This window comes from Lontra canadensis, unplaced genomic scaffold (genome assembly GCF_010015895.1).
Source record: "Lontra canadensis isolate GAN:19392208 unplaced genomic scaffold, GSC_riverotter_1.0 scaffold10, whole genome shotgun sequence".
In the NCBI taxonomy this organism is placed as follows: domain Eukaryota; kingdom Metazoa; phylum Chordata; class Mammalia; order Carnivora; family Mustelidae; genus Lontra; species Lontra canadensis.
The window spans coordinates 20,508,042-20,530,791 of record NW_022631004.1 but is presented as its reverse complement, the minus strand read 5'-3'; the positions used below and the strand labels follow the sequence as shown (position 1 = coordinate 20,530,791).

Below are 22,750 nucleotides of genomic sequence, written 5' to 3'. Positions count from 1 at the left end.
CTACAGAGGATTTCCCAATCAGTCCAATAGTTACCTAAGTCCACAATTCTGTCTTATTTCTCCAGTGATCAAGGTAAGAATGAAATACTAATGAGTGTATAGTAGATTGTGGCAACCCAGAAAGTTTTCCCATACTCCCTTCTGATAATAAGCCCTGCCGCATTAGCCATAGATGTGAACAACATCCCACCTCATTCTATGCAAGGGGCAGACACTTGGTCCAAGCAAAGCCCACCAAATTCCTTTCCTGGTGTTGACATATGAACACTGTAAGAAGGCATCTTTCTATACCTTAGGATTGTTAGATAAAATACAGAATGCTTGGTTAAATTCAAAATTTAGATAAATAGCAAATAATTTTAGTGTAAATATGTTCTGAATATTGCATACTTTATATCACTAAGTTTTGAGGTAGCCTGTTACACAGCAATAGATAGTATGACATGGATTTGATGCTAAGAATTAACTTCTTATGAGGACCCTTGATTGCTCAGTAGGTTAAGCATCTGACCCTTGAGCTCGGCTCAGGTCATGATCTCAGGGTCAGGAGATCAAGCCCCTTATCGGCCTCTGTGCTCAGTGGGGAGGCTGTTTGAGGATTTCTCGCCCTCTGCCCCTCTCCCCTCTAAATATAAAGAAATAAAATTTATTTAAAATTTTAATTAATAAGTTAACTAAATTAATAAAAACTTCAAATTTTTTTAAAAGTATTAATTTCTTGTTATTTTGAAAGATTATTAAATTGGGATATGAGCATAATTTTTTAAAAGATCTATTCTAAAACAAACATCTCGGAAGTTAGGAAAAAGAACGTTTGTCAAGATCAAAGGACATTTCAAACTTGCTTAAGCAAGAAAGGGAACAAAGTGCCTCCACATGGCTTCTCTATGTGATATGACTTCCTCCAATACTCGTGACTTCAGCATGGGCTGAATTCCCACATGGTAGCTCAGAGCTCCAAGATCAAAGGACTCTAATGAACACAATAAAAATGAGGTGGTCTCTGTGACCACCTCGAACAAACCATCTTGGAAGTCACGGGGTGTCAATTTGGCCACCTTCCACAATCCTAACTAGATTTAAGGACAGAGACACAGAACCCCAATTCTCAATGGGAAGAGGGTCCAAGAGCCTGTGAACATGTCTGAAAACTGCCATAGAATGTGAGAGGAAGAGATGCAAACAGACACAGAGCATGGCGAGGACAGTCCTTTTCTCTCCTGCCATACAGAGTTAGATGAAACTTTTTTGTGGATAGGCTTGACCTAGAGGAGAAAATAAGATGATATTTTTATCCAGATTTTGGATAAATGATAGTTATAAACTTTTTGTTTAACACTTTTTCTCTTCAGTCCCTGTTTGCTTTGCTCTGTTTATGTTTTTAAGGAATTGAGGCCATTAAGCAGGGGGTAAATGTACATGTTAATTTATTAAAAAGTAAAGTTTTGGTAAGAGGTATTAAAGATCCATGCCATTACAGCCAATTTTAGTTTGATATAAAATGCTAGGAAATGAAAGAAAAATTGCTTTTGAGCTCAATCAGTGCCTAAGAGAAAAAGCATATTTTGCATTCTTTACTGAAACGAAGGGGTAATGTTTTCATAAGAAGAAACTGTCAAATGTTTATTAAATCAATGAAGCATAAAACAAGCTTTCCTGCAGTTTCATCCATGCTTGGATTTTAATAACTAGAATTTATCCCTTGAATGAAAAGTTATATTTGTATCCAAAAAGAAAGGCTCCTCATTCTGCATTTGGGATTTTTAGCTCTGAATAGTCTCCATTACTGATAAAATAAGTGATTTGCACTGCCATTTCAGATTATTATTATGTTCCTTTTGATGTTGGTGTTGATGGGAGCATGAATGCCTGAATGAGGCAGAGGGAGCAATGAGTGGGATCCTTCCAATGGTGGATGGTGGAATATGAGGGAAAATGGAACCTCATAGCCTAGAATGAAGCTGTGACCAGGAACTTAAGTGATGTGCATTCATCAACACTGTGTGGGGATCTGAGAGCACAGCTACCCCAAAATATGCCTTTTAGGAAGGGATGAAGGTCATGTTGGACGACAAGGCAGAAAACAGGAGGGCTATTGTGCTATGAACGACTGCCATATTAATCTGGCAATGTTATTAAATGTTATGAAATCTGATCTGTGTTTTATGTAAGAGAAGCAGAGTGCCTTTGCTGAGCCCAGCTAGGTTGCTGAGCAGATGACAGAGTAGCTGCAGAGCTGGGGCGGCAGACGTCAGGGGTGAGGGGAGGTGTGTTGGGGTTTAAGCTAAAGAAAGAGAAAAGATGTCCTAGTCCATTTGGACTGCTGTAACAAAATACCACAGACTGGGTGACTTGTAAACAAAAGAAATTTATGTCTCACAGCTCTGGAGGCTGGAAGTCCATCAGGCTGCCAGCATGGTCGGGTTTGGGTGAAGTCTGTCTTCCAGCTTGCAGACTGCAGATTTCTCACCAATGGTGGAAAGGGCAAGGGAGCTTTCTTGGGCCTCTTTTATGAGAATGCAAATCACCTTCATGAAGAGTCTGCCTTATAACCGAAGCTCCTCCCATAAGTCTCACCTCCCAACACCATCACCTTGGGGGTCTGGTTTCAACATAGAAATTTTGTGAGGGACACAAACATTCAGACCATAGCAGAAGAGTTCGGGAAACAAAGAGGAGTGAAAAGGCAGTAGAGTCTTAAGGTGTTGGATTGGCATCTGCCCCCTGTCTAGTCTAAGAGACTGCTCAGGAACCGCTGTGGAGAGCAAGGTCAGTTTCAGAAGCAGAACAACTTGCGTGGTCCAGAGACGTTGTGAAACTCAGCATGAGTGGTGTGGCTTTGGAGCTCAAGGACAGGGACAGGCCTAGGTCCTAGGGCAACTTTCCCCAAGTAACCTCATTTAAGGGAACCACCAGCAGAGGATAACTATGCCTGCAGAGCAGCTTCCTCATGGATGAAGCTGAAGACAGGCGAAGTAGCAAAAAGTGACTTCATGTGCTAGAGTGGAAAAACACAGGCAGACTTGCTCTGAAGCACACAGCTGACATCCCCAAAGGCTCTCAGAGAGCTGGGGAAAACCTGGTAGGCAGACAGATGGACCCAGAGACTTTTGGAAGACCACTATAATCTGATTATTAGCGTTAACATGACCTCATTTTTTCCTTCAGGCAGGGAAAGTTTGAGCTGTTTAGATCACATAAGGAGACAATTAATAACTGAAATGATCACCATGGTCATGATCCTTATATGTGATACGAAGCCATGACCAAAACCTGGGACTATTTAGAAATTAGAAATTAATGGGGCACTTGGGTGACTCAGTTAATCATCTGACTCTTGGTTTCAACTCAGGTAGTGATCTCAGAGTCATGAGATCAAGCCCCACGCCAGGCTCTGTGCTCAGAGGAGAGTCTGCTAAATATTCTCTCCTTCTACTTCTCCCTCTACCCCTCCCCCTGCTTTCTCTCTCTCTCTCTCTCTCAAATAAATAAATAAATAAATCTTAAAAAAAAATTCAAAATCAATGGATCCAATAAGAATTACAGGACAAGTATAACTGAGAACGTAATTTTGGAGTATAAAAACCCAAAACTATACCTTGGCCAAGGCTTCAATCCCTCCCATGGCTCAAAGAGAGAAATGAATAGCAAGTGACTTAAGAAGCCATCGCATTTATACTTTATTTGTCCCCAGACACTGTTGAAGAGATTTGCACTGGTGTATTCTGCATCTGGAGGAGTAGAGTGTAGGTGGTCCCGCTATATTATTTAGCGTGCACCTATTTAAGGTCCAGGATGACCAGGACATCGCAGTTGTACCCTCACAGGTGAATCCATCTACATACTCACTGCAGAAGTGAGGAATGGTATTTTGGACCAATCACTCTGGTGCCCATTCTTGGAGGTCTTCCATCTGCACATACATAAGCACATTCATGCTCTCACACACACACACACACATTTTAAGCCACAGAAGAATAGTTGAGGGACCCAGTGTCTTGGTCACATAAGACTAAGACTAAAAAAATATTTAGCCATTCTCCTCTGATACCCAGTGAGACAGTTGTTGATGTAGCCTTTCAACATCTGGAGTTTTCAATTTCATCTCATGTTACATCAGTAGCAACCTCTGAAGATACCGAGACAGCAGTATTCTGAGCAACGTCACAACTACCAGCTCATTGCAACACCAAAGCAAGGCCATCACCTTCTTCCTAAGACTACATTCAGTTAAATGCCCTGTGTAATTTGTACTGATATACACAAGATTTCCCCTTTCATCAACTCTATAGCCTTTCACAGGGGAGTCTACTATTCTAAATATTTTTAAAAAGCAGCCAAAGTATTTTCAATTTTATAAAACCTTTTAAACCGTTACATTGTATTATATTGTGTTCATGTTTGTGATGAAAACAAAATTATAAGCCATGGCACAATATAGTACAAAATTCATACTATGATTTATAATTTTGTTTTCCTTCTCATTTTATCCAAAAAGCAGAAAAAGTCGTAATTCTGCCACCTGCTCTTGGATAACAAATTAGCCGTTATTCCTTTTCTACTACTAACCCTTTTCTAAACATTAACATTTGCATTTGTAAATCTAGAAATACAGAAACCCTTTTTCTTTTCTTTTCTTTCTTCTTTTTTTTAGGAAAGGCTTTGACTTTCATTATGAGCAGCTCTAAAATCCAGTTATGCTTGGTAACACACCCTAGGGTGCTAGTGGAGATAACTTTTAAAAATAATACAAAAAAAATAAGCCTATGTTAGACCTCAAAAATCAGAAAACTAACCAAAATCTTGTCTGTATCAAAAATTACTGTCATTACCAGCAGCTTAACAGAATTGCAAATAGGTCCTCTTTAAGAGCTTGGAATTCAAAGTGAATCAGCATTCTATGGTTGCATTTAACAAACTATCTCAGAACCTAGAGGCTTAAAACAGCAAATATATTGTTGAGTCACAGTGCTGAAGTTCAGAATTTGGGACTAAGCTCCACTGATTCTTCTGCTCATCTCATCCAACTTGGATGAACAGCTTGTCTTGGTTTGCCTGGGATTGTCCCAGTTTTAGCACTGAAACTCCAACATCCCAGAAACTCCGTAGTCTCAGCCAAAACAGAACAGTTGGTCAGAACAGTTGGTCACCCTATGTCTGGGATTACTTACGTGGCAGTAGTCATCTGATGACTTACCTGGAGCTGGATGGTCTAAGATGGCCTCACTTCCATATCTAGTAGTTGGTGCTAATCGTCACCTGGACCATGTGTCTTCAAAAGGTTAGCCAGGTTTCTTCACATGGTCGCAGGTTCCTCGAAGAAGTGGGAGAGAGGGCAAACCTCCGGTGGGCAAAGCCCACTTTTGTTGGACCACCTTTGTGGATGTTACCTCAACCAAGACATATAGCCAAGTAAATCAATGGTAATGTACCACACAAAGACATGGATACAAGAAACCGTGATTCACTGGGAAACCATTATTGTTACAATCTGGCATAAAGTCAAATGTCACTTAATATTCATATTTAACAAATCTGGGATTGCCATTTTGTTCGTTGTGTTACTTTTCAATACAAATATATACATATTCTTTAACTCTGGCAGTCTAGTGCCGCCTAATGGAAGAAGTAAGAAATACAACTATGGTAAAGGCATAGATCAAGTCACTGGTCCAGTAGGAATTCCTTTGACAGCAGAGCACAGAGAGAAAATCTCCAGCTTAGTTCTGCCGGCTCTAGGCGTAGGCCTGGGTGCTAAGTGTTGAACTCCTTTACTTAATTCTTTCAGCCTGCACATATCAGAGCCATTTCTCCCATTATTCACACATCATCCCAAGGTGCATAAGTTAGGAGAAAGCAAAGCTTTCTACGATTGGAATCAAATTTCCCCTCCATTTCTGCACCCTCTCTTCCAAAAAGGACTTCTTTCTCCCAGCCCAGAACCTAATTCATTTTTTGCCCCTAGAGTGACTACCTCCTTGCAGAATGTGACAGAAAGGTCACATTCCTCCCTCACCCTTATGTCCCTTGTTACACAAAAAAAGGTAAGGAAATTACATCCAAAAAGAAATTTTTATACACAAATTATACAAATGAATGTCAGTAATTATTTATTCTTTTAAAAATTCTAATTAAGTAATGAATTAATACTTAAAAGAGTAAAATTGTTAGAAAAATATTATGTTTTAATCTGCAATATTGTTTTACTCAACAATTGAATTCTAGCTGAAAATAATTATATTTTAGCTGTAATTGTTCTGTAATTGTTGAGTCATGGGCCAACTAAAAATTTCTAGTTACATAATTGAAAATTATGTGGTTCAGCTCTGTGTTGATTGACTTGGCTTGATTGAGTCCAGAGGGAAATTGTGCCATTTCATTTCTGATCAAATTCACATTGCAGCCCACATGTCCAGAATACTCACTGCAGCCACTTAAAAAGAATGGAAATTGAGAGCCAATTTATTTTCTGAGGCCAGATTGAAGAATTCCTTTAGATTTCTGGACCTAAGTTTTAATTGTTAGTAGATTTTAAAAATAAATTTTTATGTGTGTTCATCTTTCAGTGTGATGGGATTTTTTATTATTAGACCCCCAAAAGGCACATAAGATGCACTAAAATTTGACATAATGCTTTTTGTCTGAAAATGTGAGAAAGTAGGCAATAATTTATGGGAAAAGTTTATTAAAGCCCCACCATGTTTTTCACATATGGGGAAAAGAGTCAACTTGTGAAATGGAGAACAATAGGAGGCTTGGCGACCCCTCAGAATGCAGTGGGAATCACAGGGTAAGGCTACAATGCATTAAGAACTACATCCTGGCTTAGCAAAAACAACTAAATGTACACTTGGAAAAATGCATTTGCAAATGAAAACATGAATATTTTTTTCCCATGGGTGCCAAATAAAGAATGGTTTAGTATACTTTCGTACTATAGCCTCATAAATTTAAAGTCAGCAAATTTTGGAATACAAAAATTGATGTAGAACAGTAAACTAGTCTACCATAGGTAAAAAGGGAACAGATTGGGTGCCTGGGTGGCTCTCCTGTTTAAGCAACTGCCTTTGGCTCAAGTCATGATCCTGGAGTCCCAAGATCGAATCCCACATTGGGCTCCCTGCTCGCCAGGGAGTCTGCTTCTCCCTCTGACCTCTCCCCTCTCATGCTCTCCATGTCTCTCTCTCTCTCTCTCTCTTAAATAAATAAAATCATTTTTTTAAAAAGGGGGGGCATATTTACTACCTGATTCAGTGGCCTTAGCATAAAGTAAAAAACTGATTTCTATTAAGTATTCAAAAGTTATATTTTTACAACCTGAAGAATAAAGGATATTCAATAAGAACATGTTGTTTCATGCTTATGTTAATTTTAAAAGATGTCCCAAGGAGGACGGGTGTTTGTTAATAGCAAAACTTAAGACCTGGTTTGTGATATTATGAGGAATACCCATAAAGTACGTTAAGATGTTAAAAGTCATAGGGACAGAGAACCACATTAGAACACGTCTACAGTGTATTAACATTCCAGGGAAGCAAAACCAGTAAGAATATTTTGGAATAAATCAGGAATGTGAAGATAAACAAATGAGAGATTGTGAGAAATAGGACCAGTGAGGAGAGTTTCAAGTAATTAGCATTATATTTATAATTGAAAACAGAGAGTATGAAAACGTGCTGAAAACAATAAACCTTCCTTCTTCATTTCCTTTGAGGAGAAAATAATGTGACACATTAAAATCTTTTAATTTTGAAATGTGAGGAACACAGTCAACTTTCTTCTCTTGACCTCAGTGCAACATGGCACAAAGTTAATTTGTATTTGTGTGGTGGGTATGAATTTCCATCCACAAACTCAGTTGAGCATAATAGGTCACAATATTACATTTTCAAACAAGATGAGACTGGGGAGGAAGACAAACCATAAGAGACTCTTAATCTCAGGAAACAAACAAAGGGTTGTTGGAGGGGAAAGTAGAGGGAGGGATGGGGTGGCTGGATGATGAACATTGGGGAGGGTATGTGCTATAGTGAGTGCTGTGAATTGTGTAAGACTGATGATTCACAGACCTGTACCCCTGAAACAAATAATACATTATATGTCAATTTAAAAAAGGTCTAAAAAAAAAAAAAAAGAATAAACAGGAAATGTGTTTAAAAAAAAAAAAAAAACTCACACACAAGAGGGGCACCTTCGTGGCTCAGTGGGTTAAGCCTCTGACTTCAGCTCAGGTCATGATCTCAGGGTCCTGGGATCAAGCCCCACATCAGGCTCTCTGCTCAGCAGGGAGCCTGCTTCCCTCCCTTTCTCTTTCTGCCTGCCTCTCAGCCTACTTGTGATCTCTCTCTGTGTGTCAAATAAATAAATAAAATCTTAAAAAAAAAAAGAACAACAAAAACAATATTATATTTACTTCAGAACCATGAAACTCCCATTCTGAGTCTCCTTCACAAAACTAGTAAGAGATTCATTCTCTTCTCATAAAAGCTCCCGTTCTCAGGGAGGGCAATGGTTCTAGAAATTATTCAAGCTGAATTATCAGAGTAGTCCTTCTGATCATAATTGTCAGTTCACAGGGTTGCCCCCAAAACCTCTACTGTCCGAGCCACTTGGTTCCTTCAAATCAGCAGTTCTGTTCATTTCATGCAAAATAAATTTTGTCAAGGCTGAGTCCCAGCTCAGGGGATATAACTTCCCTATGTGGCTCATACAGGAGGCCTTACTCTCTCTCTCTCCCCTGGACTCAGTGGCTTCTAACTCTTTCTTTCCTCTCTGGAACATCTTGCACGATCTCCTCGGGTTGCTCTGACTCCCTTAAAAATAGAAGCTCTTATCTTTAACAGCTTCTTCTTTCTAAGCCACAAAAGTCATCAAGCCTGCTGTCCTGGCTTGCTCTATGCCCTAAATGAAAAGGGTTGTGGTGATTAAAGGAGAAGAACAAATACTGATTTATTTATCAACAATTTCTTGTGTTACCCCAATATTGCCTATATATGTCGCCGGTAGGAATTTTTAGCACCCACTCTGTGTGAGCACTGCACTAGGTATTCTGCATGCATCCTCCCCTCACACTCTGGCTTCACCAGGACCAGCCTTCCTCCATTTCTTATTATTATGCTCCCTCCTACCACAGGGCCTTTGTACACCATCTTCCTTAGTGTCAAATCCATCCTTTACTGCCCCCCTTTCTTTCCATTTCTTTTTTTTTAAATCATTTACCCTGTGAAGCTTTTCAACAATTTCTCTCCAAATATTATCATAATTATGACGTGTCCCTAATAAGCTTTATCTGTAGACTGGCTTATACTAGTAATTTATGATAAAGCTGTAATTTCTCAGTAGGATTGCTACTCTTCTCTAACTCTTATTTTATCAGGCTCAAAGTCATTGGGCTTGGACTGGTATGGAATATGAGCTAAATCTTCAGGTTAGGACACAACTTAATGTGAACTTTTAACTTCCAGTAATGAAAAACTAAATAAATTTGCACACTTTTACTCTCTATAGCAAACCAGGATATATAATTCCAGAAATTTATGCTCAGATACATTCACACACATGTAACAATGATGTATGCACAAAGTTATTCATTGAAGACATTTCAAAAGAGCAAAATTTTGAAAATAACCTAAATATTCTCCAAGTATATATATACATATAAAGGCACAATATAATGATGGCCAGATGTTAAAAAAAATAGAACAAGGGTGACATGATCACTAAAAAGTATAAGGTAGTTTTTAATAATTAGATAAATTTTTTAATGAAATAACAATGCATGTAACATATAGCCATTTGTATAGAAAATGAAGAAAAAAACAAATAATAGCTGTATCTCCTTTGATAAGCATAAAATAGCTCTAAAAGGACATCCAAGAAATAATATGGTTGTTTATGTTGAGGAAAATAGAGTGGCAGTGGATAGATGTAGGAGCAAGAATGTTTACAAACATGTGAATATATTATCTATTCAAAATAATTAAATAAATATTTTTAATTTTTTTTTAAATGAAAATTAATGGATAAATCTTCAGACTTCCACAGCTGGACAAGATGAAATAATTTGAGTTAGATTTACCCACCCACCTGAAAAGACATAAAATATGTGAAACAGTAATTTTCAAGACAGTCAAAGTCCGGCAGTGAAGGACAATGATCTCTGAGAGATGGGAAACAATAAAGTGAAGCCTTCAATCACCCCTGCTTCTTGACTTGAGAGTTTCTAGGTTGTGGTACGAGGAAGGGGGACCCAGGTGGGCCAGATGGGGCTCAGCATGAGTTGATATGCAGCTGAGAATTTGCGGATAATGGGACAGCTACAATATCAAGGGCAGAACACCATGAGAAGAGAGCTACAGATCTGTACCCCTTGAGTATTCAGCAGAGTAATGGTAGGAGCATGTGTGTGAAGGAACAACCCAAGACTGGGGAAAGGAAAAAAGTAAAAATCATTTAAAGGAATTAGAAAGAATAGTGCCCAGAACAAACAAGTCTTGGAATAGTGTCTGTTCCCACCAGCCAGACTGAAAAACTTGGTGATTTGTATCACATTCAGTAGAGTACACAGAAGGCCCAGATTAAGAGTAGTGAATAATTTGCCCTAGATTAAGCATAACTACAGTCCTGCCTAATAAATTATAAGACCAAATCCCAAAAGAGTCAAACTATTTTCAAGTAATGTAACTGCATTCCAGAGCAAAATGTTCAAAAGAATACCAAAATATCCAGCATCTCAAAATGTAAAACTTCTAGAACCTGATGAAAAAATTACCAGATAAGCAAAGAATTACCTGTATATGACCCATAATGGGTAGATAATTCAGTTAAGGGAAACTAAGACCTAAGAGTAAACAGATAAGACTTTAAGACATCATAACTGTTCTACATGTTCAGAAAGTTAATGTCAGAGAGACATTTCAGTGCCTTGATCGGTTAAGCATCTGCCTTCAGCTCAGGTCATGATCCAGGGTCCTGGGATCAAACCCCACATCAGGCTCCCTGCTCAGCAGAGAGCCTGCTTCTCTCTCTCCCTCTGCTGCTTCCCCTGCTTGTGCTCTCACTTGCTCTCTCTCTCTCTCTCTGTCAAGTAAATAAATAAAATCTCTTTCAAAAAGGAAGAAAGTTAAGCAGAGACATAAAAAATATAAAAAGAGCAAAATAAAATCGTAAAGGTGGACAAAAAATGTGTCAGATTAAAAAAGCTTTAGATGGGGTTATCAGCAGATTAGATGTTACCAAAAAAAAAAAAAAAAAAAAGTAAACGGGAAGATAAAACATCCAAAATGAAACACAAAAAGAGAAGTTATGGAAACAAAGTGTATAATTGGAGTTTCTGGAAAATATGAACAAAAGGTAGGAACAAAAAGAATACTGGAAGAGGGGAACCTAGGTGGCTCAGTGGTTTAGGCATCTGCCTTCAGCTCAGATCATGGTCTGAGGGTCCTGGGATTGAGCCCTACATCAGGTTCCCTGCTTAATGGGGAGCCTGCTTCTCTGTCGTCCTCTGCCACACTCCCCACTGCTTGTACTCTTTCTCGCTCTCTGTCAAATAAATAAAATCCTTTACTTAAAAAAATACTGAAAGAAATAATGCCCAAGAATTGTCCAGATTTCATGAAAACTGTATACATAGATAGATAGATAGATAGATCCAAGAAACTCAAGTAATCCCAAGCATAAATATACCAAGAAAATTATATAGCATGTGTCATGTCCTAAATAATATTTCAAATCCAATGACATAGAAAAGATCTCAAGAAGCCGGAGTGGTGGAGAAAACTCAGTATGGACAGAAAAGCAAAGATAAAAATAACACATTTTCTATGGAAAACAATGCAAATGAGAAAGAGAGTAAGCAAAATCTTTAGAGGATTTAAAGAAAAAAAGCTGTTAACCTAGTATTCTATTGTCAACTGAAGTGTCCTTAAAAATGTAGATGACAAGATGACTACATCTTTAAAAATGTAGATAAATGCAAAAGATCAAATTCCCACTACCAGAAATGGTAAAGGAAGTCCTCTAGTCAGAAAGATGGAAGGATGGAAATCTGGGTCTACACAAAAGAATTAAGGAAACAAAAGCAGTGTTCATAATATAATTTCATATATGTGAAATTTTATTTTTAAATCTTTTTAAAGGATAATTGACTGCTTAAACAAAAATAATAATAATATAATCTGGGATGTATAACACATGGAACCATAGACAACAAAGTACAAAGTACAAAGGTTGGGGGAAGAAAAATGAAAGCATATTATCAAAAGGTTTTTATAATATATGTGCAGTAGTACAATATACTGGAAGATAAACTGTGATCAAAAATAAACATGTATGAGAGGCGCCTGGGTGGCTCAGTGGGTTAAAGCCCCTGTTCTCAGCTCAGGTCATGATCCCAGGGTCCTGGTATCAAGCCCCACATCGGGCTCTCTGCTCAGCTGGGAGGCTGCTTCCCTTTCTCTCTCTCTGCCTGTCTCTCTGCCTACTTGTGATCTCTGTCTGTCAAATAAATAAAATGAAATCTTTAAAAAAAAAAAAACACACATATGATATAAACCCTAAAGCAACCACTTAAATAAAAAAACAAGGAGTCTTTGTTAAGTCAAAAAGGACATTAAATGGAATCACGAGCAATATTCAGTGAATTAAAAGATGGAAAAAGAAAAATAAATGGGACAAATAGGGGGCACCTGGGTGGGTTAGTCAGTTAAGCATCTCCCTTTGGCTCATGTCATGGTCCCAGGGTCCTAGGACTGAACCCCACATCCGGCTACCTGCTCAGTGGGGAGTCTGCTCCTCCCTCTCCCCCACCTCATGCCCACTCTTTTTCTCTCTCTCAAATAAATAAATAAAGTCTTTTTAAAAAAGTAAATAAAAGGGACAAATAAAAAATAAACAAGATGATAGATTAAGGTTTAACCACATGAATAATCATATTAAAAGTAAGTGATCTAAATAACCCAATTAAAAGGCAGAGATTATAAATTAGCAATGTGCAAGTATATGCTGCCAACAAGAAAACCACTTTAAAGACACAAATGGTTTTTAAAATAAAGTAAAATTTTAAAAAGTCATAAATATTAGTGTTTAAAGAGTACAAATCCAAAGAAAGCTGAAGTGGTAAACCAAAGAATATTACCAGAGATGATAAAAGTCACTTCATAACAAGAATAAGGCTAATTCATCAAGAGCACATAAACATCCTAGACATTTATGTACTTATTAGCAGAGCTACAAAATGCATGAAGCAAAAACTCATAGAATAGCACAGAGAAATAAACAAATTCAGAATTATAGTCCTACATTACAATATCCCTCTCTCTAATTAATAGAACAAGGAAACTGAACATTAATAAAAATATAGAGGACTTGAATAGCACTATCAACCAAATTTATCTAATAAATATTTATAGACCACTCCACTTAAAAGCAACAGAATACACATTTTTGTCAAGCATAGATGGAACATTTACCAAGATAGGCCATATTCTGAGCCATTAAAAAGTCAAAATAAATTTGAAAGGATTCAAGTCATAGGAAGTATATTTTCTGAGCACAGTGAAATTAAATTAGAATCAGTAACAAAAAAAAAAAATCTCAAAAAAAAAAAAAATTCCTAAATAGGGGCACCTGTGTGGTTCAGTAGGTTAAATGTCTACCTTGACTCAGGACATAATCCCAGGATCCTGGGATTGAGCCCTGCTTCTGGCTCCCCTCTCAGCAGAGAGCCAGCTTCTCCCTCTCCCTCTCCTACTCCCCTTCTTTGTGCTTTCTCTCTCTGTCAAATAAATAAATAAAATCTTAAAAAAAAAAACCAACTTTAAAAAATAAATAAAAATGAAAATAAATTTTAAAAACCCTAAATATTTGGAAACGAAATTGCACATGTCTAAATACCTAATGGATCAAAGAAAGAAAACAAAAGAGAAGTGAGGAAGTATTTTGAACATAATGAAGATGAGAACACTGTATATCATTTTTTGTGAGGTTCTGCTTAGGAAAGATTTATAGTACTAAATACCTATATTAGAAAAAAAAACTCTTAAATCAATGATCTTGGCTTCTACCTTAAGTAATGAGAAAAAGAAGAGCTAATTAAACACAAAGTTAGTAGAAGATTAAAACAATAAAAACTAAAGAGAAATCAATGAACTATAAGTGAAAAGAACAGAGAAAAATCAATGAAACCAAAAGCTAGTTCTTTAAGCAGATCAATAAAATCAGTAAACCTCTAGCCAGACTGACAAGGAAAATGAGAGAAGTGACAGAAATATGCACAACATCATTAATCGTCATGGAACCACAAAATAAAACCACTCTGAGAAACCATTATATCCCTATCATAATGACTAAACTTCAAAATATTCAAATTTATTCAAATATTGATGAGAATGTGTAGCAGCTGGAACTCAAACACTACTATTGGGAATAAAAAATGGCACAACCTCTTTGAAAAAGAGTTCGACCATTTCTTTGAAAATTAAGCATATACCCATCATACGATCTAGTCTTTCCACTCCTAGACATTTCCTCAAGAGAGAAATGAAAGCATATGTCCACACAAAGACTAGGAATAAAAATTCATATCACCTTTGTTTATAACAGCTCAAAACTGGACACAATCCAAATGTCCACCAATAAGTGAGCAGATAAACTGTGATATTGTCATTCAAATGGAATACTACTCAGCAATAAAAAAGGATGAACTATTAGTAAATGCAAAACATAGATGAAGCTAAAAATAATTATACTGAATTAAAGAAGCCAGACCTGGAAAAAGAAAACAAATTGTATGATGTTTATATAGCATTCTGGAAACTCAAGCTAATATACAGTAACAGCAGATTAGTAACCTAGACAAAGGGAATGAGGTCAGAAGAGAGAGATTACAAGAAAACTTGGGGGGATGGCAAATAAGTTCCTAGTCTTGAATATGGTGATACCCGCACAGTGGTATACCTACATAAGTCAAGATTCATCAAATTGTATACTTAAAATATATGCAATCCATTGTATGTCAACTGTACCTCAAGCTGTTTAAAAGATTAATGGACAAATATGAGGAAATACATATATAAATGAAAAGTTGGCTCCTTACCAGTCATTCACATTAATCAAGATAGGAAACATTAATTTATTTGGAGCTTGGAAAAAACATCAATGAAGATAAAAAGGATCCATTTTAATTCATTTTATTATACCTAAAACTAACCTAGAACACTACACAGTTTTTTTTCTTAAACTCATTAAGAAAACAAGATATTGTATGTCCAACAAAATTACATACAATACATATATGCAAACAAAAAAACCAATATGTCTTTCTCTTGTTACTATCTATAATTTGAGATCTATGATAATTCTAGTTTTGAGATGTATTTGGCACAGCATACATTTTAATAACGCATTTTAGCCTCAGATTTTCCATGACCAAATGAGATTGCATTTGTATGACTTACGATCGATCTTTCCATTTGTGGCTCAGTTTGAACAGAATCAAGAAGTTCTGATCCCTTATGCCCAAGCTCTGAGGAAACAGAGGTTACCTATGGTCGTGTGTTCATGGGAGACCAGTACCGAATCCATGTTACAGTCCTAATTTGTTCCAGCTACAGTTGTAATTCGGCTCTGAAATTCAGTGTGTGGAAAATGGAAAAAGATTAGGCTGCTGTAGAGGGGGATAAAGTAGGTTACATTTGCTTTTAGGATTTTTATTTCAAACAAAATTTAAAAAATGCATAAGATACTTCAGGTTATTTTTTTAATCCTACTCACTTTCACAGGTGGTATAATAATCCCCTTTCCTGCCTTGCAATCTTTCCATCTCCACAGTCTATGCATTAAAAAGTACCCTTAAATGGAAGTAATTAGACCAAGTACCATTTTAATATACAAAGTATTTGAAATATATAACACACAAAGAAATCCAGGCTTATTTTGCTCAAGTGCCTCATAAAACATTACCCAGAGCAACTCTTTAGTTGATCCGTAAATTGGCTTGTCTAATATGTTTATAGATATTTGAAAATGTGTATCTTCAACCCTTAATGCCTTGTATTTTTATTTATAAATATCCTTTACTTCAAAAGTTTTTCAAAATGATGATAAAAACTATGTTGGAAATGTGTGTTTTTATAGATTTCTTTGTCTGCATAAAGGCATTCTCTAATTGTTCTAATTGATGCCTTTAAGTATTTGTCTCTCCTTAACCCCCAAACGCTGAAACAGAAACAATGTCGCGGTAAAGAGCTCAAAGGCTTAGAAATCAGAGGATCTGGTCCAGCTCCAGGACCACCACTAGCTCCAGTCCACTGGTCGTTAACTCCCTCTGCCTGTTTCTTCAAACAGTACATAGGAATGATATTCCCAAGGTTGTAGAGAGGATGATTCAAAAGAACTGAGTAAAACTTTTAGCCAAGAGCCCAGCACATATTGAGTGCTCAAAAAAACTAGAGCTACCTTTAAACTACAAAAATTTTAGGACAGGGTCCAATGATTATAAATTATCTCATTACACAGCAATGGAACTACAGTGTGTCCTAACAGGAATGGAATACTTAAAATCTATTATTTGCCCAAATGGAATATTTCTTAGAAAGGCAGAGAAAGCCTAAATAGGATAATATAATTACAGTGAAAAGGCCTAGCTTAAATTCCACCTTAAGCATTGTAATCTAAATAACCAATTCTGGTTGCTTATTTTTTTCTACTGACCATCTCATGGTCTGTAAAATGGACATGACCTGTGTGTGGGAAGTTCTTGGTGAATCCGTACTGAGAGATGAAATCAAAGATACTGCCTGTAAGAGTGTTTTCTATACTTTCATCTGTCTGATAGTACAAGATTCCTTTCACTTAAGGAGAAGTCATAAAATTGAGTGATGTCTCCATAGATCAGTCACTAGCAGTCACGTATTTCTCTCTAATGATAAATATATGCAGCAAGCGTGACTCTACTGGGCATGAATCGTATTCGAAACTGCAGTGTGAAGTTAAAAGTTCATGAGGATTCCAAGGGCAGCAAGAGACCCAATCAGAACCCTATACCCACCTACAGAAAACCAGTGCTGAAAAGCGTCATAGTGTTGACCACTGAAACTTATCTTGAGATTTGCTTTTATTTTTTTTTCCAAGCAAATGTCCATAGTCCTTTAAAGATGATTTTGTCCATTTCACAGGTCTCCTGTTATGGCTGGAGGTCTCTTCTCCGTGGATCGAAAATGGTTTTGGGAATTGGGTGGCTATGATCCAGGTTTAGAAATCTGGGGAGGAGAACAATATGAAATCTCTTTTAAGGTAAGTTACCGAGACTCTCTCCACACAATGTCTACATAATTTTGATGATTCCCGTAGAGTTGTCATCATGCTGTGTCATGACCCATGTTGTAAGATGACAACAAAAATAGATATGTCACCTTTCCAGGTAAGATTTTGGATCAGAGAAGCTGCTTCCTTCTGATGTTTCAGTGAGGTGTAGCCATGCCATAAAGAAATGCATTAAAGAAATAACTCAAAATCCCATTTGCAGGCAGAAAACTTGGTGTGCCCACAAAGCTGTTGCTCCAAGACAAAACACTCCTTCCACAGCACTTAGAACATTTAGAGAAAAGAATGAAGACAAAAGAAATTGGGTTACTGGAGTTTTCACCCTTTGTATTTATTTTTGAAATAATGGTTCAAATTTTGATCATAACCAGTTATTCCAAAATTTTAATAACAGAAGAGTAACAAAATATGAATAACAAATTAAGGCTATTTTTCATATGATTCCATAATATGTGAATATTTTACCTCTTTTCATCTGAAGTTGCCCAGGTCTCTACTTGCTTTAATCATAAATACTCAGCAAAATTATGCACTTTATTACATATATGTACATACATAGGATAGAATTCAAATTTCAGGGTTTATGAATGAAAGGAATTCATCAACATGTGAAGACCAGACAAGCAAAGCAAAATAAACTGTGTGAATGGTTTTAGTCCAAACCTCCAAGATGATTTTTTTTGAAAAGTCAGTCTCTGAAGGAAAAGAAATTCATTCTCTTTTTTTCTTTATCATTGTCATTATTTATAAAGAAGATGGATTGATGTCATAAGATTTATCATAAGAAATCTCTTACTAAATAAATCATTTTTTTCCTAATTACTTCCATTATAAAATCAAACCAATTCTTGCTGAGGGGGGAAAAAAAAATGTATCCTGAATACAGTAACAATCAAACTTAAGGATCCAACTAACTCTTCGAATTTATGCGTAGAAAGAAAAGGATAAAGCTGATCTTCATAAAACTGTAACAGTTATATTCAATATGTTGACAAAAATGTTATGTTGTCCTCACAGTGTCAAAAATGAATGTCTTTAAGGAAAAACTCAGGAGGCATGATTGCAGGCTTCAGGCCATCGAGAAGTCTCCATCTCACTCTGCAGGCAGTAGTCCTTGAAATACCATTTAGTAAATTCATGCTCTTTTCACCATCATTCAAACACATCTAATCTCACATCTAAAGTACTTCTTTAAAAACTTTTTGTGGATATGTGGTTTTTAAATCCTTAAATTTATCAATTTTGTTTGCTTGTTTCTCTGTGATAGTAATAGCTTCACATTATCACAATGTATACAACAGAAGATAGTTTAATCATAGTAACAATGACAAAACTACATTTACTTACTGGTATGTGCCAGATGCTGAGCTAAAGACCTAATTTATATAGATTATATAGATTACCTAATTTAATTTAAAGACACGATTCTAAGAGATAGGTATTATTCCATTTTATAAGTGAATATACTGAGACTTAACATTTTAAAGACTCTACATTAAAAATTGTTTTAAACTTTAAAGATTATGTAAATTATTTAATGCTGCTTTGGGGATTTAAAAAATGCTCTATTTCTGCTTAACTGCAGAGAATACAGAACTAATACTACCAGTACCATTCTAGAGTTCATTGTGAACACTTTGATCTCTACATAAAATTTCCTCTCACTGAAAAGTCAAGGATCTTCCTTGCAGCCAATAACAGAAGAGAAAACTCTGGCAAAATAACACTGATTATCAAACACGGCTCAAAGCTAGGGGCAAAGTTTGCAATAAATGCCTTCAAATGGGAAAAGCTGAGAATAAACTTTGACCCCAGCATTAAGGAGGAAAAATGATATTGCTATATCTTCAGAATTCAAGAAATACTTTTTACTTTTCGCTGTTCAAGATTTTTTTTCTCTTAAATACTGTTAATTCACAGGTTCCTTTTTATTTTATTATTTGGCAGCAAGAAAGTGAGAGAGAGCATGACAGGGGAGAAGGTCAGAGGGAGAAGCAGACTCCCCAATGTGGGACTTGATCCCCGGACTCCGAGATCATGACCTGAGCTGAAGGCAGTTGCTTAACCAACTGAGCTACCCAGGCACCTAATTCCTTAAGTTTAAAATGTTATTAAGAACATTTCTATTAAGTGGGAGACACCTGGCTTTGAATAAGGAGCTGGATGATGGATAAAATTGCTATGGAAAGTCTGGAGGACTTGCCCGATATACATTTGCATTCTAAATCACAAAAGCATTTCTTAAACAAACATAGACGTGCATCTCTCATTTCTGTGTCACTTGTAGTTATCACACCTCTTCTGGGTGACCTGAGATTTTATTATCCCATTTCCTATTTTTCAGTTACCTGTCATTCTGAAGGATATAATTGGAATACAGCCCTGTCGTCTTTGTCTAGAAACCATGGCAACAGTGCTGGAAGTTCAGGACTAAATTGCCCCAGGTTGTTTGGTTGGAATGATAGATTCTTTGGCAACAGCTCTTTCTTACAGGGTCCAATTTCAGACATATCCCTTCATTCTTCTTGCTATTGTGTGATGACCTTGGGGTTCCTGTCCCTCCCTATTAGTATTTGTAACATGACGGGGACAAACTTAAACAGGTTTGGTAGAATTTGCATTGAAGCAAGAAGAATTTTCTCCGTGTAAAAGGAATCAAAAGAATTGTACACACTTCGTTCTGTGAAATGGTATTAAAAAGAAAAGAAAAATCAAACATCTGCATTCTGGGACATAGTCCATAAATTATGATTAGTTTTCAGGGCAAAGCACTATAAGAGATACACTAGCTGGCACTTGAGATTCAGGAAATATGTATGGATAACCAAGAGTTTACAAGTCTATTTCCACCATAATACATAATATAGAAATGGTTTTAAGTGTTGAACTTAAAAGCTCCAGTTCAAAAGAATTCTCTCTATGGTCGGTATCAGGCATCGTTCCTTGCTGTTTACTCTTTAATCAGAGAATCATTTTACCACAGTTTATGACAAGGTTCCATCTCTAAATAAACTATTTCTAGAAAATTCTGCTTTACATTAAGGGTTTAGTTTTTGGTCAAACATTTTTTGGTTGAGTGTGCCTCAATTTTTTTTTTTCTCTGTAAATCTCTTTCCTTTTTCTAACATCTAACTAGATGAGTAGATTTTGTGCCATAACATAAAAGCCAACACAATTGTAATTTTCAGGAAGCAGTTGAGGGAAAGAGCTCTCTAGAGAAATGATCTGTGTGCCCAATCTTCAGTCTCTTTCAGTATGAATCTGAACTCCTACATGACCAAAATTATTCAGCTACATTTCAAATGTTCTGGCTTAGCCAGCTGCTAGGGAGGAGAAAGCGGCATTCAGTCAGTCGTTCGACAAGCTTTTATTGAGCATCTAATTTATTCCAGGCCTTGTTCCAGGTAATCAGTTTGGAATGGCACCTGGAAACAAAGAGGAACCCAAAACAGACTGCACAGTGTGGCGTAAAAGAGATAACCCACACCCTTACATGTTGTCTACCATTTAACTTATTGAAATAATTAAACCGTTAGGAGTCTCTGACTTTTCTGAGTGCCTTTTTACATCCATTCCCCAAAAATAAAATTCCAAATGTTAGCATTTTCAAAAGATCTGTCCTTCAATGGCAGAAAACTCTTTCTGGAAAATAAAAATGAGCAATACACACTAATCAGGCACCCACAAGAAATTTAGGAGGAAGCCCAGGGACCTCATGTCATCTCATTCTCTGGCATGAGATATAAAGCTTAGACCCAGGTAGAAGAGCATTAACTTTGGTCTGTGCTGCCCTCTTCTACCCTTAGAAGCTTATCAACATGGTTCCTCATTGATTCAGCATTTCTTGAGCCATCTGTAGTCAGGAAAGAGCCCTTGACCACTAGGTTCAGCTGTGCAGAAACATGCCAGGTGAGATGATCATGGCTATCCTATGTTCTAGAATGAATCTAACAAACCTGGAAGCCCCTAAGCCTACTTCAAGACCACTCCTGAAGGAGTAACACACGATCCAGTCACCTTTGTTCTGTACGGTCATCCTTCTCATGTGTTGAGTTTAAGATCCAAACATTTGAGGATATTTTGCATCTCACAAACTTTCAGTTCTATCCAGTCATTAATTCACTCAACAGACACTTATTTATTAATTACAATGTGCCAACTCTGGGCTAAGCTCTTGAGATGCAAAGATAAATGTGAGAAGATTCTCGCTTTGGTGGAATTCACCTTCCAGTGGCAGCCAAGAGAGTCAATTCACTGCAATTACTCATCGTTAGTATTGTTTGGAATATATTTTATTTCCATATCACAGTAATAATTCAGGACATACGCAATAACCTGTTTGCTAACCTCCCTTGCTGAATTCTTTCTTCTCTTTCAACCTATATCCACATTCATTTATTCCCTGAGTTGCTTTATTTTCCTCTCTAAAAATTCAGCTCCTCCTAATTACCAACAAATCAAATGAAGGTACTGAATCAGAAACCATGAAACTTTGCATCAATTATCTGCTTCACCTCTCTGAATCTACACAGCAAACCAGCTTCGTGTTTTTCTGTTCTTTCCAGAGATAGAAACTCATACTTCTATTTCTATTCCTATTTATTGCAGAGATTTTAACTAACCAGTCAGACTTTGTTCCTGAGAAATTTGTTTATTCCCTTTACAAATATTAATCAACAACCTTCACCGTGAGTCTGTGTACCACGGAAGTTAGACTCTGCAGAAATAAGGCCAAAAGGAAGCCCAGGAGAAGTCCTCGGATCAAGTACAACTGAGATGAGTATTTCATACATTAAAAATAAACATCAGTTAAGGCAGGAAAGCACAAAAAGCTGCATTAAAAATTCCCTCTAAAGTAAAACATATAAATGTGCATTTATTCACCACCCTTCTAATGCATGAGAGGCTAAAGCTTTTCCTTCTGCATGTGGGTCCATACATTAGAGTAAAAGCAGGGGTCCAAGAACCATACCCACCCTGCATTTGCTGTGAGTTCCAGTTTGGTTTCCTTTCAGTGGAATGAGAACTTAAAGACACTTGGAAACTGTCCTAATATGGCAACAGAATCTTTTAAATTTTTTCATGATTTTGCTCAATCTTTTATTGTTACTCCATCCATACCTAATTTGACAACAAATTTTTTTAAATAACGACTCAATCCTCCCAAACTCCTCAAATTCGTTTTGGCATGAACAACAATTCTTTCTGTTTTCGTAGCCATAGTTCATCAGTTTAAGTGGTATTTAATTAAATTACATAATTAACAATTTTTTTGAGCTAGCATAATTACATTTGGAACAAAGGCATTCGAGGTAAGCATATAACTTCACTGCTGGGAGCAATAGAGTCCAGGTGTCTTCAATGTAATCTATATTTAGTGCAGGTTTGCCATAGTATGAACACCATTCAATACCCTTGCAGAAGGCAC

General features: G+C 36.7%; 1 protein-coding gene across 2 annotated transcripts in view; it reads left to right on the top strand.

Moving 5' to 3' along the window:
* The window catches only part of GALNTL6 (polypeptide N-acetylgalactosaminyltransferase like 6), a 1,185,252-nt gene that overhangs the window by 1,050,564 nt on the left and 111,938 nt on the right, over window positions 1–22,750 (top strand). For both annotated transcript variants that reach the window (XM_032855779.1, XM_032855778.1), the window contains exon 8: window positions 17,175–17,292. In XM_032855779.1, coding sequence (XP_032711670.1) covers window positions 17,175–17,292 — 118 coding nt within the window. The remainder of the gene's footprint in view (window positions 1–17,174; window positions 17,293–22,750) is intronic.